At 40.9% G+C, this 17,331-nt stretch overlaps 1 protein-coding gene across 4 annotated transcripts; it reads right to left on the reverse strand.

Moving 5' to 3' along the window:
* Nucleotides 1-102: 102 nt before the first annotated feature.
* On the reverse strand, nt 103-17,309 carry ap1ar (adaptor related protein complex 1 associated regulatory protein). 4 transcript variants are annotated; one of them, XM_078261145.1, is made up of 10 exons: nt 17,107-17,309; nt 11,822-11,870; nt 11,700-11,726; nt 10,797-10,822; nt 10,319-10,415; nt 10,047-10,145; nt 7,956-8,017; nt 6,634-6,707; nt 6,341-6,463; nt 103-4,612 (listed from the first exon to the last, which is right to left on the reverse strand). In XM_078261145.1, the coding sequence occupies exons 1-10, from the start codon at nt 17,175-17,177 to the stop codon at nt 4,341-4,343; spliced, it is 900 nt and encodes a 299-aa protein (XP_078117271.1). In that variant the 5' UTR covers nt 17,178-17,309; the 3' UTR covers nt 103-4,340. The 4 variants fall into 4 exon arrangements, with proteins under 4 accessions (XP_078117271.1, XP_078117270.1, XP_078117273.1 ...); XM_078261144.1 differs by having other exon boundaries at nt 7,956-8,020; XM_078261147.1 differs by lacking the exon at nt 10,047-10,145.
* Nucleotides 17,310-17,331: the final 22 nt, after the last annotated feature.

Genomic DNA, 17,331 nt, shown 5'->3' on the forward strand with positions numbered 1-17,331 from the left:
CCACGTTAGTCATATGATTTTGTGAATCATAAGAATGAGCAAAAATCATGAATAAGATACTAGTACCAACTTTAATAAAAATGATTAGCTGTACAATGTAAATAGGCTTTGGTGGATGAGCTTACTGTATTTTTTCCAAAAAAGGGACTCAAACCCCCAGACAACAGCGGTGCAGTGTTCAACCAACTGAGCTGTAACAAGACACAATCAAAGAAACAGTGCAATGTAAAAAAAAAAAAATAAAAAAAAATTCTTAGTAAGGAACTAACTTTTTAAATGTATATTGTGATACAAGTATAACTTTGACTTGGTTTAGGTGCTGCCTGTAGTTCACCCTGGAGTCTTGTACGTTAAGGCCCTGACACACCAACCCGATAATCAGCCGTCGGACAGTCTGGCGAGGTCGGTGACTCGAGTCTGTTTGGTGTGTTCCGTGCCGTCGTCCGTCGGCCTTCATTTTGGCCGACTTGACATGCTCGGTCGGAAGGCGGGCACTGCCGGCAGTCGGACTCAAATGACCAATCTGATTGGTGGAGTGCTAACCCGGAAATAACGAGCAGGATGAGCGTGACGAACTCCTCTCAAAATCTGACAAAAATCTTTTAAACTGACCTTTGTGGATCTGAAATGAAGACAGATTCAGCAACTGCACGGCCTATTTCTCGCTTAAAATGTTTTCAGAAACACGTTTCGGTGAACTATTTTAGTCCAATATGAGATCTTATTCTGAACAAGCCGCCATGACAGTCTGGCTTTGAATTTCCGGAGAAACCAGACGCACGTGACGCGTTCGTCCAATCAGCTGCCGTCGGCAGTCGGCATCGCGTCGGTGTGTTCCGAGGCACTTTTTTTTGGCCAAGTCAGTCCGAAGTTCGGCCGTCGGGTTGGTGTGTCAGGGCCCTTAGGTGTGTGCACTAGAAACATTCAAACATTTGGCCAGTGTGAAATATCGCCTCGAAAATAACAAAATTCACATAAACAATTTACTGATTAAGGTTATGATGATGATGGCTCTGTTTAAAAAAATAAATAAAAATCAATCCCAGCTGCCCTTAATGTACATTTGCTCGTTCCAGTGAGTGTATGCATATACATTTTTCTATACTTTTATTCATTTTTTTTTCTCTCAGGCTCAGTGTGACAAGGATTGTTAAGTTACAGGTTTATTTTACAGAAAGTTACAGTGATTAATCACAGATCATGTAATCACAGCAAAACAATAGTGAAATGTGTTCAAAACAACACTATTTTTAAAATTACAAAATATTGAGAAGTAAAATGTCTGCAAATCAACCCGTGTCTCGTCTAAACACTTCAACAGCAGTGCACGTTTCTCAGATCAGTTTCCTCTTCACACGTCAATCATGTCTAAAAGCTGATAACACTAGGGGTGTGCAAAAAAAAAAAAAAAAAAAAAAAAAGATTCACATTCGAATCGCCATTCAAGCTCTACCGATTAAAAATAGATTCATAGAATTCAAAAAATCAATTCATATTTAAAAAAATAATAATAATCACATGGGAAAAGTAACTACATTTACATACTGTGAATCGTTTTTAGTTTTTTTTTTCTTTTAAATCGAGAATCGTTTTTGAATCTTGAGCCTGAAAAATCAATATCTAATCGTGACATTTTCTGAATCGTGCACCCCTAGATAACACCAAATTCAAAAAATCCACACACTTGAGTGCAATCAGTGAACTACTTTTGATTCAAAACAGATTAAATGATCAATGTGAAACACTATTGGCCCAAGTACGAGATGGGTCAAATGATCAGGATAAGAAAGCACAAGAAGTTCCTTCACTGGAGAGCAGCATTGGATCTATTGTAGGGACACGACAACGTTACAGCTCAGGAGTCATGTTTGCATGTTTGGTAACTTGAAGCTTTTTTTTAATCCACTCACACAATCTTCACTAAGTATTGCTTTCATTATCAGCAGTAAACACCCATCAGATAATGATTTATAAATGTTTTTAGTTTGAGGAATTCACATCAGATTAAATAAAAAGTCACTTAAAAATGATTTGTCTCCTGCCAGCAACCAATCAGAAAATTGTCTTTGTTTTTAAGCTGGTAAATATAAATATTCTGCAATGATTCTCCTGTATTTCAGAGCAACTATCCACATTAACAGTTTAATAATTTAGCTTTACCCCAGTTGTTTGGATTTCTGACTTCGATCGTGAATAACGGCCAGAATTAGTGCTACCAAAATATTGCTTATTGCAGCCTCTTAAATGTGAGGATTTCTATTTCATTCCATACTTTCCAGGCTGTGATCGGAAACCCTGGTTATCACCATGAACCAGAGAACCAGCTGGTTGAAATGACTGGTATTTCAAAAGATGCTGTTTAGGAGCTGGCCATCTATGAAAAAAAGGCCAGTTTCAATAATATATTTGTTACAATAAGGAACGTGGCTTGCTGCATGCTTTCCCAACCATGGATATGCTAACAATGTAGAGAGGCACAAAGACCTGCTGTCCTTAATAATCCATAACATGTGTTTGTGGCGTGGATTAGAGGATGGATACCCGGACCGAGCCCGTCGGGACCCGGCCGGGTTCGGACAGACATTTAGAAATGATGTTCAGGTTTGGGCCGGGGCTCGGTCACATCAGCACGATAAGGCATTGAACATTTTAAAATTTAAAAAAGCTTATTATGTAGGTGTGCGCCTGTGTTAACGTGCGCTTGTTGCCCCCTGTGCGATGATGTGCTCATCTGTTGACATTTCCGAATGCCGTCCTACAAACGTTTGTGTGTCATTCGTATGAGAAAAAAAAAAGAGATTTTAACTGCGTCGGGCTCGGGTCGGGCTCGGACAGAAATATCTCAATGCCTGACGGGCTCGGGCCGGGTTCGGTTACTGCTCTGTCGGACGCGGGCCGGGCTCGGACAGAAAAATGCGGCCCGATCCGCACTCTAGTGTGGATGTCATGGTGCTTGGCAATGACGTTGCTGTTCTGTGCTATTGTTTTTGACATAAAAAAAAAGAGATCTAATAAAGTCCAAGTGTCAAATAAAGAAAAGAAAAAGGGCAGTTTAAAACCCAGATGACCTAAAATAGACCAATGGGCCCATTAAGAGGAGGCGTTGTATGTGTTTAATTATGTAGTTGTATAAAAATGTCTCTTGCTGGCAGATGTTCTCTAATGGAAATGTGTCTCTTTACAAACATAAACGACAGAGCATATCAGTAAGTGTTTTCATGCTTGGGCTTCTTTTTTTGAATTTTTGTGAACACATGATTGTAAGCCCTGAAAGACCGACACATTTAATACACATTACAGTTACGAAGTTTTACATTTGATAGGTCCAAAATTGGCAATATTACTCTTATTAGGCCTAACTGGAGCGGGGAGGGGGTCCTCGTCAGAGTGCATGCACAGAAACCATGCATTATTCGAGGGTGCTGCTGCTTGATGACGTGCTGTCAATCAAACAGTGAGAAAAAAAATTATATAAAAAGTAGGACTGAAATGATGTGCATGATTCAGATGATGATAATAACCCATCACCACCCCAAGAGACTGGAGAAAGGCATTCAGTTCCTTTTTTTGTGCCATCATACAACAGCTTTATGAAACCAAAGGGCAGAGCTGAAACTAAGCCGAGAGACTGAGGGCTGGGCGAGGACTCCTTTTTCATAGTTTGTTGATTCTTTTTTTTCTGTGTTTGTGTAGGGTTCCCCCCCCACACCAAAAGACATGCTGTAATTCTCTCGGCATTGCCACTGACCAAGGCACTGGCCTCAGAGCTGCAGTTGGTCCCCAAGGCGCCGCACTGCGACTGACTAAATAATTAGGATAGGTCAAATGCAGAGACATGGCCATGCTGGCATTTAAAAAGTAACTTAATAAGTTGACACTCCATGAACCCCCTCTCCCTACAACAAGTGAAATATGTCATTTCCATGTGTGTTTTTTTTTTTTTTTTTTAGCACACAGCCACTAAAGCAGCCATCTGCCCTTACTTTAGAGTATCTTGGCATTTTCTCTATGATCACCTGGACTCTGTGCGTTGACAATAAGCACTTACTGAACAATGTGTCAAATGGTAGTGGATGCTAACTGACCTGTTCAAGTTACAATGCATAAATGGTCGGCTAATGTGGCAAATGAAGGCACTGGAAAAAAAATGAGTATTTGATAAAGATATCACTACGTTTTACTGTAGTAACATACACAACATATTCCCCGCAGCATCAGACTCCCATAGTACAGAAAATATGAGGAGCAAGTAGGTACATTTTAATCAGTTTCATGAGGCAAAAAGCTGGTGAGCTTTGACATGAAGCGGACACAACAAACGTCTCCTTTGGTGCTGGACACTATCTGTCCTGGTTGTCCAACCTGAGGCCACAGTCCGACGCGTCCTCAGAGGGAGTGTCTAGGACAGGATTGACAAACCCCTCAAATTCAGTGTCTGCACTGTCCTCTGGAAGGGTACTCACAAAATCATTCTCCCACTCCAGTGCGTTGGAGTCCTCGGAGGCCGAGGTCGGGCCGCTGTTCATCTGCTTGGCGCAGGGCCGCAGGGCTGCGCGCAGGATGTCCTCCTCCGTCCGGGACCTCTCCCAGGCTGGAAGTGCACGATTGATTCCTACAGCACAAGGACACAAGCTTTCACTCTGACAGCAGAAGGCAATGAAGTCAAAAACTGCTGCAAGCAGTGATCCAGTGGCTCAGAGCATCCAAGTAACCTGTTCCAACCAGAGACTTTCCAAATCTAATTTAAAACTTAATATACTACATTTCTTTTTATGGAACCTAACCTAGATGCCATACATTGGTGCTCATAAGTTTATGAACCCATGCTAAAGTTGACTAAAAAGAGGAATAAAAAATAAATAAATCATCTTTTGGAAATTGATCTTAATGCCTTAATTAAAAAAAATGAGGAAAAATCCAATCTTTAAGGACACCAATTTTCTTTGTGAATGAATAATGTATCGTAAATAAATAAATATTTTTCCTTAAAATACAGGGGGCATAAGTAAGTACACCCCTATGTTAAATTCCCATAGAGGCAGGCAGACTTTTATTTTGAAAGGCCAGTTATTTCATGGATCCAGGATACTATGCATCCTGATAAAGTTCCCTTGGCCTTTGGAATTAAAATAGCCCCCCCCCCACATCATCACATACCCTTCACCATACCTAGAGATTGGCATGGGGTACTTTCCATAAAATCATCTCTCAATGCAAATCAAACCAGCTATTAGGCTAACTGAAATAAAACCATGCCAGTCTCTAGGTATGGTGAGGGGGTATGTGATGATGTGGGGGCCAAGGGAACTTTATCAGGATGCATAGTATCCTGGATACTATGCATCCTGATAAAGAGACGATAGAGAGATGATTTTATGGAAATTATATTATAATATATTTAGTCACAATACATTATTCATTCACAAAGAAAATTGGTGTCCTTAAAGGTTGGATTTTTCCTAATATTGTTAATTAAGGCATTAAGATCAATTTCCAAAAGATGATTTTTTTATTCCTCTTTTTAGTCTACTTTAGCATGGGTTCATAAACTTATGAGCACCACTGTAGATGTAAATCAGGGCTTTCCCTACCGTTACACAGCTTAGCTGCAGCACCTAAGTCAAATAAATGTAAAACTTGTCTCAGAACTAATGGTTGTAGTTGGTCTCTGGTGGACTTATTTAGCAAGTTTTGTATTTTAAGTTTTTGATTGTTTTGATTATTATCTGCTCTAGCTTTTCCAACGTTTTAGACACAGATAATGTAATAAGGGTCCAAAATTATGTCAAATTGCATTCCCCAAACCGAGGGAGAACACTGTATATACAGTATAGGATCTTTGTTTTTATGGTCAGAGCTGAATTAACTGTACGTACGTATGTACGTATGTAGTGCCCAGCGACAACAATGCATAATAATACCAATAACCCTGTATGAATCTTATTAAAATTATTAAATGATGTTAGGTGTTTTTTCATAGAATAAATGGACGTGAAAAGAAAAGTGTTTCTGCTGAATGGCAGACAAGAACTCTCACATACGGACATGTTTAAAATATTTTGGATAGGACTTGACGAGGGTTGATACATATATAAGATATGCTGTATGCACTGTGCGCAAATGGCCTGCTCTGCCTCTTCCTCCCCCCTCTTTGCTGCAGTGTCGCTGAAAAAACCAGAATCATTCGTGGCCGACAAAATAATCGGAGCCCTGTTCTGGAGGCACAGAAAGCTCTGCCTTGGTCCCCCTACGGTGTGATCACAGTTTGAACTTCAATCAGCACGTTACGAGAACGCGTGGTGGATCAGGGCTCTGCGACGGACCCAAATGAAACCCTCACCTTCCTCGTCTTCCCACTCTAGATCCAGGGAGGTCCCGTCATCGTTGGTGGAGCGGGTCTTGGTGGTGAAGTCCCAGCTGCACTCCGTGTTGGGGGTCACCACGTTGGTGTCAGACGGCAGTCCTGCAAACAAAGAGTCAATTATAACAACAGCATGCATGGAACCCATGGAAAATATCTTTTCATGGAGATGCAGCATGCTCCAAACTGACAAACACATGTACTGTATGTACGGTACAGTATACCCGTATGTTATTGGAGCTAATATAATCAAAGCCAGATGGTTCACTTACTGTTGCCCCTGAAAGAGTCCGACTGGGCTTTTACATTCTGGAGGTAGACGTCAAAATCCTCGCCAGAGTTTTGCCTGGAACGGGTCGTGACAACAATAGCAGAACTGTAAGAGCAGTCACTCATGGCTTTGACACAGTGGGCCTGAATAATGCCCTAATAAAAGGATTTCAGTGATACCGGTTCCTCGTTGTTTGTCGCTCCCTTCTGGCACAGTGAAAATGACTTAATTGAGTTATGAGACTGGGATACGTTAGCCTACACGCTGCAGGAACCAACTGTGTGCTCACATCGTTAAATCAACGTTCCTGTTGAGATCTTAAAAAAGAAATATGTCAGATTCTCTGCCAAATAGCAACAAATGAACATATCACACATCCGAGGTGCTGATAGATACGAGTTGTTGATTAATACTTAACACTACTTCTTAAATGAGTGATTTGCCAGCTGCTGTGGTTCAGTAGGTAATATATTTGCTGAAACGGTCACTATATCCTGACAGAAGCACGAAACAAAAAAAAAAAGAATCATGTTCCTCTGCCGCCCCCCCACCCCACCCCAAAAAAAACTAGGCAGCGCTGATCAAATATGAACCAAGATTCTGTTACTGTATTGCCTATTTCTCGCCTCAAAATGTTTTCAGAAACATATTTTTGTGTAATGTTTAGCTGTAAAATGAATGATGAAATGAGTTTGTAACCAAGTCCAATCAAAACCAAGCACTGCCACCAGGCCGACCGGCAACTTTACAGCTAAACGGTACGCTCAAATGTGTTTCTAAAAACATTTGAGGTGAAAAAATATGCAACGCATTAACAGAATCTCGATTCATATTTGATCAGCGCCGTCTAGTTTTACACTTTGACCGCAGTTCGTGAGCTGTCGTTGACACTGCGTTAGAGACTCCTCGGCTCCGATTGGTCGTTTTTCTTATGCCACTGGGCGCGCCAGGAGGAGGCAGGGGAACAAGATCTCACACACACACACACACTCACACTCACACACACACACCCCCTAGTCAAAAGTTTGGACACGCTTTCTCATTCGCTTGAATGGGAAAGCGTGTCCAAACTTTTGACTAGTACTGTAGTACTGTCAGGATATAGTGACAGTTTGAGCAAATATATCTATACATATATTTTTTTTTTAATGAAAGTTACCAACTGTAGCTTTAACTTATTGCCCCTTTAAATGAATCCAGCATTACTGTTTACTAAATATATCTACTTTAGTACGCCTACTAAAATCTATGCAGCGCCTCATGACCGCAGCTTGTCCTCGGCTCCACAGCTATCCTGTTGTCTGATGAACTCAAGTGACTCACTTTCTTTGCTGAGTTTCACCGCCGGAGCCATCTGCTCTCCCCCGTGTCCTCTGGGCAGGCAGCTGCTAACAAAAAAACCCCCCCACAGATCAAGTAAAAAAAAAGATAGTCCTGTCTTCCCATGATTAAAAAAAAACTGTTTATAATAACAGTTTTGGTGCTATTAAGTAAAACATGTGAGCAACAAAGATTCATAAAACAAAGGAACACCAGAGAAGCAGTGGAATGTGTCATGAAAAGCAAAAGAAATCTCAATCCCAGCTGCGTCCCATTTCCATTATTTCACATTCTATGAAAAGCCATTTCCCCGCAGCAGGCCTTTCCCTGATACAGTATAGGAAATATATAGCCGTGATATATGTATGTCATCCTAACAATACTATTATATGCTAATAGTTAGGGTTGCACGATATTGACAAAATGTATATTCAGGGTTGATACGTATTTTAACCAATACCTTTCCATGACTATGTATTCCTGAAAATGTCAGTCGACATTATACAATAAGAATAGAAATCTGTGTTAAAGTTTACCCTCAGAGGTTGAACAATAAACGATTGATGTGGTTCATAGTGGGATTCGTAAATTAAACACATATTATTATGCTGTGTTAAGAATTCTAGGACTTTTCCAAAACTTTCTGGGTCTTTTTATTTTTCCAAAACCTTTCCAGGCCTGGAATTTGCATTTTTCAAATTCCATAACTTTTACAGGTTTTTTTCAAAACGTATGAACCCTGGATATTGCGATATAGATTATGAATATTACGATATCGATATTCATTTTGATATTTTTAAACGTTTAAAAAATTACAAAGGTTACGGGAAAACGCATCGTAACAATATTCATAGATTCATAACAATATAGTGCACAGTGAGACTTGCATACGGCTCCGTAGTGCGTCTGGACCACAGGTCGGCCGTGAACGAAAAATATTCAATCTATCCGACTCCAAACTCTGCCTGCCTTTTCTCAAGTTGCGGGATAGCTACCTGTGAGAAATAGGTGCGGGATGGGATTTGGTACCGTTGGTCTAGTTCATTCAGAAGCTTCTTGAAGCCTTTCTTATCCACTGTGTGGATGGGCATCATATCTTTGGCCAAATAGTACGTTATAGCATTGGTGATTCTTCGAGTTCTCGTCGTACTTTGTGCCACTAGCAGAAACACTCGCTAGCGAGGCTTGTTTGGCTAGCTCTGGCGTATTAACAGCAACAGGTTTTTATTTGGGATAGTATCATGCACTCATGATTCCTTCCGTTTCGTTGTCTCTATTTCTTCACTTACACTGTCACTGTCGAAATATGCACACATGTGGTACGCTCCATAGGGTTTGTCACGTAGTTGACCCCTGCGCTGACGTGCACTAACATGTGCAAGTGGCACGGTAACTGGCCAATGAAACGTGATCATTATAGCATTTCAAGCGGGCTCTAAATCAAACACAACTAAGCCACACAGCCAACGGACGGGACGCAGCGCTCCACAAAATAAACTAAATATTTCATACTTATTGTGACACTTTCGATACAATATTGCGCAACGCGATATTGCGATAACGATATTAAGTCGATAGATCATGCACCCCTTACTAATAGTCCACATTTCTCTTTTCAGTAATGTGAGGATTGTAATGACTGTAAAAGCCAGGAAAAAGTAAGGGTATTATTTGCAGCATGGGCCTTTTCTTTTCCTCATTTCACTGCTTGTACTTGTATATAACGGTCATTGCAAGTTTTATGTCTATTGTATACTGTACTCATCTACTGTCTATAAATCCATCCTGAAGTGCCCAATACTAAAAATACTGACCATTAGCAGTGTTCCTCTACAGCTATAAAAAATGCTGACATTGCTCTGGTATATAGAGCACTGAGACGTACGACAGTTTCCCAGACTGGATAGCAAGGACATGTTAACACGGGCAAAAAGAAAACAGAGAAAATATCACCGTGTCCCTTTAAGACACAGAAGGCTGAGGACTTGTAACAGTGGAAAGCCTCTGCACAGGGCCAGCAGGTTAGAGGAGAAGTTGTTTAAACCAAGCAGTAAGACAAACTGGCAGAAGGGAGCGCGCTCAGTGTCGCCTCACCTCCTTTAAGTTTCGTTGACGCGCCAACCTGGCGGCCTCACGCTGGGCGGCAATTCTAGCCTCCTCTTCTAGCCTTAACTTCTCCTCTTGTGCCTCTAACTGAGCAGACAGAACCAAATGAAACAAACACAAAACACAGAACAGAAAATTACAAAACCAGAAAAAAAAAAACAATGCAGCAAATTAAAAAAGAAATAAGGCAAAATAGGTCTAAAACATGAAAAGGAAATAACGGTGGCTTTAAGTCTAACAAAGGACAGACTGTGTCTTACCTCCAATTGTATCTTCTGGTCGATCAGGAGCTGCCTGTCTGAGAGTGCAGTGTAGCGGTGCTCTTTGAGGTGTTTGATCTCATCTTCACTGATTGGCCTAATAAAAAAGAGCAATGCAACATACTTGAATGGTAAACTAATAATAATAATAATAATAATGCATACTTTATTAATCATGCTCAGTACCTATACATGCACTAATGGAGAGAGTGAGGGGGCTGCCCATGGAAAGGCACCCAGAGCAGTTGGGGGTTCGGTGCCTTGCTCAAGAGCACCTTGGCAGTGCCCAGGGAGGTGAATTGGCACCTCTCCACCAGTCCACCACCGTACTTTGGTCCGTACCAACCGGACTTGAACCAACAACCCTCCGGTTCCCAACCCAACTCCCTACTGACTGAGCTACTGCCACCACAAACTGTTCTCTTGTCAAAGAATACTCAGGATTATTGGGTTTTAAAAGTCACGCCGGATCTCTTACCTCGGGCAGGGCTGTGGGCTCTCGGCCTGCAACGCAACAAACGCAACATTTAACCACACAGCAATGGATGTCAGGAAATGCATCTCCCCCTGCTGCACTGTTTGACTCAAGTGCTACTAGTCTGGGACTCTGCAGACGGTAATCGAGTTACTCCCAAAGTGATGCTCAGTGGCTGCACCCGTCATTTTCTATCCATCACTGGAGGAACTAACAGTGACTACTAACAGAGCCTGAAAGTAAAAACTATCCTGGAAGTAAAATTAATAATAATGCATTTCATTTATATAGCGCTTGTTTTTAACACTTAAAGACACTTTACAAAGTTTTTAAAAAGGAAATACATACACTACAAACATTCACACACTAAAATACACACATTATTATGTTATACATGTTTAATGTTTTATGTAAAGCACTTTGAGATGCTCTGTGCTGAAATGTGCTATATAAATAAAGTTGCCTTGCCTTGTTTTATTCACCGTATCTCCCAGAGTTAGATAAGTCCATACATACCCTTCATCTCCGTGTGTGTTACAGTAGGCTAGCTGGAGCCGGTTACCTCCAGGATCTGTGCTAAGCTAGGCTAGCGGTGGGTGCGTCAGACAGAGTTACGACACGCACGGAGATGAGAAGGGTATGTATGGACTTATCTAACTCTGGGGGAGACGGGGAATAAGACAAAGTCCCAATAAGTCGGCGTGTTCCTTTAAACATAATAACTACCAGCATACTGCAGCTTTTAATTAGACTATACATCTTATAAAAACCCTTACTAAGTCTTTTGCAATGTTCAGTAGAACAACAAAAGAGTTGAGAGAAAACTCACTAACAGTATTTTCCTTAAACCTATTTAGGTACTAAAGGTTCTTAGACACAGCACACCATGAACATGATTTGACTTACCTCATCACTTTCTACCAGATTTTCAAACTGCAAAATAAAAACACACAATTAGACATATATCAGAATACTGAATAGTCATCAGTTATAACAGAAAACAATACTAGTAAATGTACGACTCACACCTCTATTGTATAATGTTCCCCTGTGGTGCTGCTTCGGAAGTATTTCGACCTGTAGGAATAATTAAGAGTATGAACACACCGGCAATCATCTAAAACATCTGAAAAAGTAGACAATGGCTTACGCCGCCTTCCCACTGGCACTTGAAATCAGCTCCATAATACGCAATACACCCCCAGCGGACGTCGTACTACACCGTTGAAAAGCATTAAATGTGATATAGCGGTATAATGCATAGACAGTATATAAACTGGACCAACAGATCCCGTTGCTCTGGACGGAGACCAGTGAAGGATATTAGAAGCACTTTTCCGGTGATGGCTGAGCGTTACTGAGCAGCCTCCAACTGAGAGAGACGACGTAAATGTGACGTGAGCAACCTGTCTGAAAGTTGGAAGTCTTCTGGTAGCTGTGCCAAGAGAAATCTCAATCATTCCCAATCTTGCAGAGACGGAGAGCGTAGGTATATGTAAGGAGATAACATAGGCACAGGCTAATTACTGCTAACTAAAATGCTAGTTAACATTAGTAATTAAACTTAAACAGCTAATGTAAGTCGAAACTGCCTACGAGCTTCTCCTGTACTATACCGTAATTCCTCTACTGTGCGACAATAAGTCGCGTGGTTAAGACATAATCGTTAGCCTATTGTTATAAAAACGTCTGGTACGGAGCTATAACGTGAGGTACAAGGTAATGGAGCCTTTTATACATTGTCGTGTTTCTTTAGAAATAAACAACGGACAAATAGAGTCTTTAAACGCTTCAGATGTAAAGTTATTCACTGTCAAAGTGGCGCCAAAATGAATGGCAGTCAATGGAATGCTAACGGGAGGTGATGGCTTGGTAGCATCAAAATGGCGCAGTACCATAGCAACGCTAACTTCCGCTGGAATTGTCGGATAGGAACCATCCTTAGCCTGTCATAAGAGTTCCATTTTTTGAACACATCCGGATGACCAACTGACACGATTTCTTTCGCACCGCACTCGTTCGGACCCCATTCCCATGCGGTCTGCGAAGCTCCATAGAAAATGAATGACTTCCAGTCGTTTCGCAGCCGTATCGGAGCTGATTTCAAGTGCCAGTGGGAAGGCGGCGTTAACATTTTATTGTGAATAGCTGCACTTTCACATGACACAGTTGTATGATGAATATATTATATTATCCTATATTATATTATACCACTGTCATCAACATTTGACAAAGCAGCTGCTGTGTTCCTGGTAGAGCAGTAGGTCTGGCACTTAAGGCCAACATTCTGATAATTGATTTGTATTTTTTTTGTTTTTTAAACTTCTTTGTAGGGCTGCACAATTAATCGCAATTGTATCGAAATCGCAATATGGACTAGCGCAATATTTGTTAAAGGCAAAATATGTTTCAAACCATTCTGAATGTAGTATTGTGGTGCTGCAGAGACGTCCCGGCCTACAAACCCTATCCTACAGACTAAAGGAAACATCTTTGTTTAGTACAGATCCTCGCAAAAATGACACTATAATCATTTTCATTTCTTTCAATGTTAATAATTTTCAATGAAAATGAGAATAATGATACAAAAACGATCATTCCCTCCAATATCGTGAATCATATCGCAATATGAGTCAAAATAATCGCAACTGGATATTTTCCTCATATCGTGCAGCCCTACTTCTTTGCCAGTTTAGATGGAGGTGATGTGGACAATGCCAGACTATGTACAGACTCACTGCACAGTGAATAAATCAATACATTGCTCATCTGTAAGAGTACCCAGAATCAACCTCAGTGACTTTACACAACATAATGCTAAAACTTTAGCATCAAACCCAGATGCCAGTGCTCTGTTGTAAATGCAGTGATGAATTATGTGTCTATATAGTCAGAACCCAACAGGTAAAGTGGCCTATTCGCCTTTCAATCAAAAACTTGATTAGTTCCTTTAAAAAAGGTCCAGTGTGTAACGTAACGTAGATGTTCATGATCAAAATCTGTGTTGCCCGTTCACAAACTTGTCCTTTTTCATGAATATTTACCACCACCAGCAATTCCAAGTATTCCTATTGGCTTGAAATTTTACATTTGCATTCACATGAACTGGGCTAGACGCTCCATATTCATGCTCCATCTTGAAATATGTTAGCCGGTAAGGGACATACAGGACATACTGCTCCGCCTTTTGCGTTTTTTTCGCTGTCACGTGATAAACTCACAGCTGCTGCTAATGCTGCTAACGGGTATCGTAGCTTCCCGGCCCCGGCAAGTTTGAAGAAGGAAACATGGAGGACCACACGTATTCAAAATCCAAATTTCAGGAACAGGAGTCTTCTTCTTCGCCCCGAAAAAGACAAAAAGGATATTGAAAAGAGCAAGAGACCGGCTTTTTGAGGCATGAAGGCTACCGTAGCTGTGATACGTACTTTGAACTGCGTGGTGCGAGAGAGTCGATTGCGAAATATGATCTCAACGCTAGATGAGAGAAATTCCCACACGTTGGACCTTTAATCCCTTAAACGCATTTAAGAACCTTAAAAAGCAGCAGTTTCTTTCATATTGAATGATTCTGATCAGAGTCCAATTCACAAGTAGATTCCAATCCAACGTAGTGTAACATCCACGTTGCAATGGGAGTTGTGATTACTGTGCTGACTAATGTGGTTGTCACTGAGCAGTTACAGTTACACAGTATGTGTTGCACAGTGCAATATGTATAAAAGCATCAAATATAATTTATTGACGCCTACGCTGAATGTCATCAATAAGTTTGGAATCTGAAAATGATTTTTCAATGATGATGAAAAAAAAAGAATGACACAAATCAGTTTAAGAGGTTCATTATTGTTATGCTAAATTTACATGCAATGGCATTTTAATTTGTAGGTCAATCTGGGATAAGTAGACCCAAACGGAATCTGCAGATTTCTTTCTTTTTTTTCTTCTTTATTACAGTTTTCAGTTTTGATCCAGAATAAAAATCTGTGGAATTCTGCGGCCTTTCGTGTGGCTGTGGTGATAAGGTATGTAGGAATGTATGGATTAAAGGTCCAATGTGTAAGAATTTCTTCCATCTAGCGTTGAGATCATTTATCGCAATCGACTCTCTCGCACCACGCAGTTCAAAGTACGTATCACAGCTACGGTAGCCTTCATGCCTCAAAAAGCCGGTCTCTTGCTCTTTTCAATATCCTTTTTGTCTTTTTCGCGAAGAAGAAGAAGACTCCTGTTCCTGAAATTTGGATTTTGAATACGTGTGGTCCTCCATGTTTCCTTCTTCAAACTTGCCGGGGCCGGGAAGCTACGATACCCATTAGCAGCATTAGCAGCAGTTTATCATGTGACAGCGAAAACGCAAAAGGCGGAGCAGTATGTCCTGTATGTCCCTTACCGGCTAACGTATTTCAAGATGGATCATGAATATGGAGCGTCTACCATAGACTGTATATATAATGGACAAACAGATCCCGTTGCTCTGGATGGAGACCAGTGAAGGATATTAGAAGTACTTTTCCGGTGATGGCTGAGCGTTACTGAGCAGCCTCCAACTGAGAGAGACGACGTATGTGATGTGAGCAACCTGTCTGAAAGTTGGAAGTCTTCTGGTAGCTGTGCCAAGAGAAATCTCAATCATTCCCAATCTTGCAGAGACGGAGAGCGTAGGTATATGTAAGGAGATAACATAGGCTAATTATTGCTAACTAAAATGCTAGTTAACATTAGTAATTAAACTTAAACAGCTAATGTAAGTCGAAACTGCCTGCGAGCTTCTCCTGTACTATACGGTAATTCCTCTACTATGAGACAGTAAGTCACGTGGTGATGACACAATCGACACCTATTTTTATAAAAACGTCTGCTACAGAGCTATAACGTGAGATACAAGGTAATGGAGCCTTTTATACATTGTCGTGTTTCTTTAGAAATAAACAATGGACAAATAAAGTCTTTAAACGCTTCAGATGTAAAGTTATTCGCTGTCAAAGTGACGCCAAAATGAATGGCAGTCAATGGAATGCTAACGGCGGGTGAGTGCTTGTTAGCATCAAAATGGCGCCATAGGATCTACGGGTTGTTGACAGACGCTTACCCCCTTGGCGTCTACTCCAGTTCATGCGAATGCAAATGTAAAATTTCAAGCCAAAAGGAATACTTGGAATTGATGGTGGATGTAAATATTCATGGAGAAGGGACAAGTTTGTGAACGGGCAACACAGATTTTGACAATGAACAACTGAACACGTTACACACTGGACCTTTAAAGAGTTAATGTGGGTTGATAAATCTTACTGCTGCTGGGGGAAAAAAAGCTTTTTCATGGCAGACATTTGACTTGTAACAGCAAGAAAGGCACAGATAAAACTATATTATGAGGTTTACATGCCTAAATCGAATTATTGATCACAACTGTCTTTTTGGTGCTTTGTCAGTCTTCTTGGCTTATGTCCTTGATTAAGTTACGATTGATTTCATCTTTAGGATGTTTACCTCATGTTTAGGCCAAATGAAAAACTAATTTAACTGGAATTTTTTCTTCTTTTTTTCTTCACTTTATTGAGTGTGGCACAAAACCTAGGCCTACATTTTATTACTCCATTTTTCAAATTGTGAACATGACCTAATGGAAGCAGCTAAAGTGGACGTTAAACAAAATGATAAAGGCCAACCCAACTAATAACTTCTACTGTATCTGTCAGCCCCAGCATGTAAAATACGGATGTGGTGAATGAGTGTGATACAGCTTGCCGCTGGAAGACAGCAAGCCTTCTGTAATCTTAACAAAGCATAAAGTCAGACTAAAAAACATCAATAATTAACCTAAAATGTGATGGCCTGCAAACAACGCAAGAAACAGACAATTGAGACTCAGTATATGCATAAAGACACATTGAAGGTCCAAATATGAGTCCACAATCATCGTCAACGACTTCTTAAACCAGCCCTAGCTCCGTTTGTCTTTTATGCTAATGATCTAACGTTAGTCTAATTAGACCTAGCTAACTACATGTCCACACTGTTGCCAATAGGGGTGGGGTCTTGGGTCCTGTTGGCAGTGGCTGGCTGCAGGTTAGACCCCTCAGAGACCCTACACTGGCGTAACCAGTAGTTAATTGACTGACCTATATCTCTGGGTTACAACATCACTACCAGGTCCACACACAGAACTATCAATGAGTCTTAATAGAAACACTGTGGTATCATTTATCGGCTAAGCAACTTTTAGCTAACGTTAGCAGCAACCGGATACGCTGGCTCAGATGATGCTTTTTATGCTAGTTAGCTCACCTAGCTAATGCCATTTTTCACTTACCCTCCTCCTCTCTGGATCCTGTTGGCTTCTCTCCTGAAGAGCCCAACACAGAATGCCCAGCAGTTACCCATCGCATTGTCAAATATTACTATTATTATCTAGCTGCCTAGCTAGTAAGGTCCTGACAGCTGCTGCTGCTGTATTGGTAGTTACATCTCCAAGTCCAGTCCTGCTCCAACCACTTCCTCATTCTCCTTCCTCTCCCGGTGATGACAGTAAGCATAT

Source organism: Sander vitreus, chromosome 10, assembly GCF_031162955.1.
Source record: "Sander vitreus isolate 19-12246 chromosome 10, sanVit1, whole genome shotgun sequence".
Lineage (NCBI taxonomy): Eukaryota > Metazoa > Chordata > Actinopteri > Perciformes > Percidae > Sander > Sander vitreus.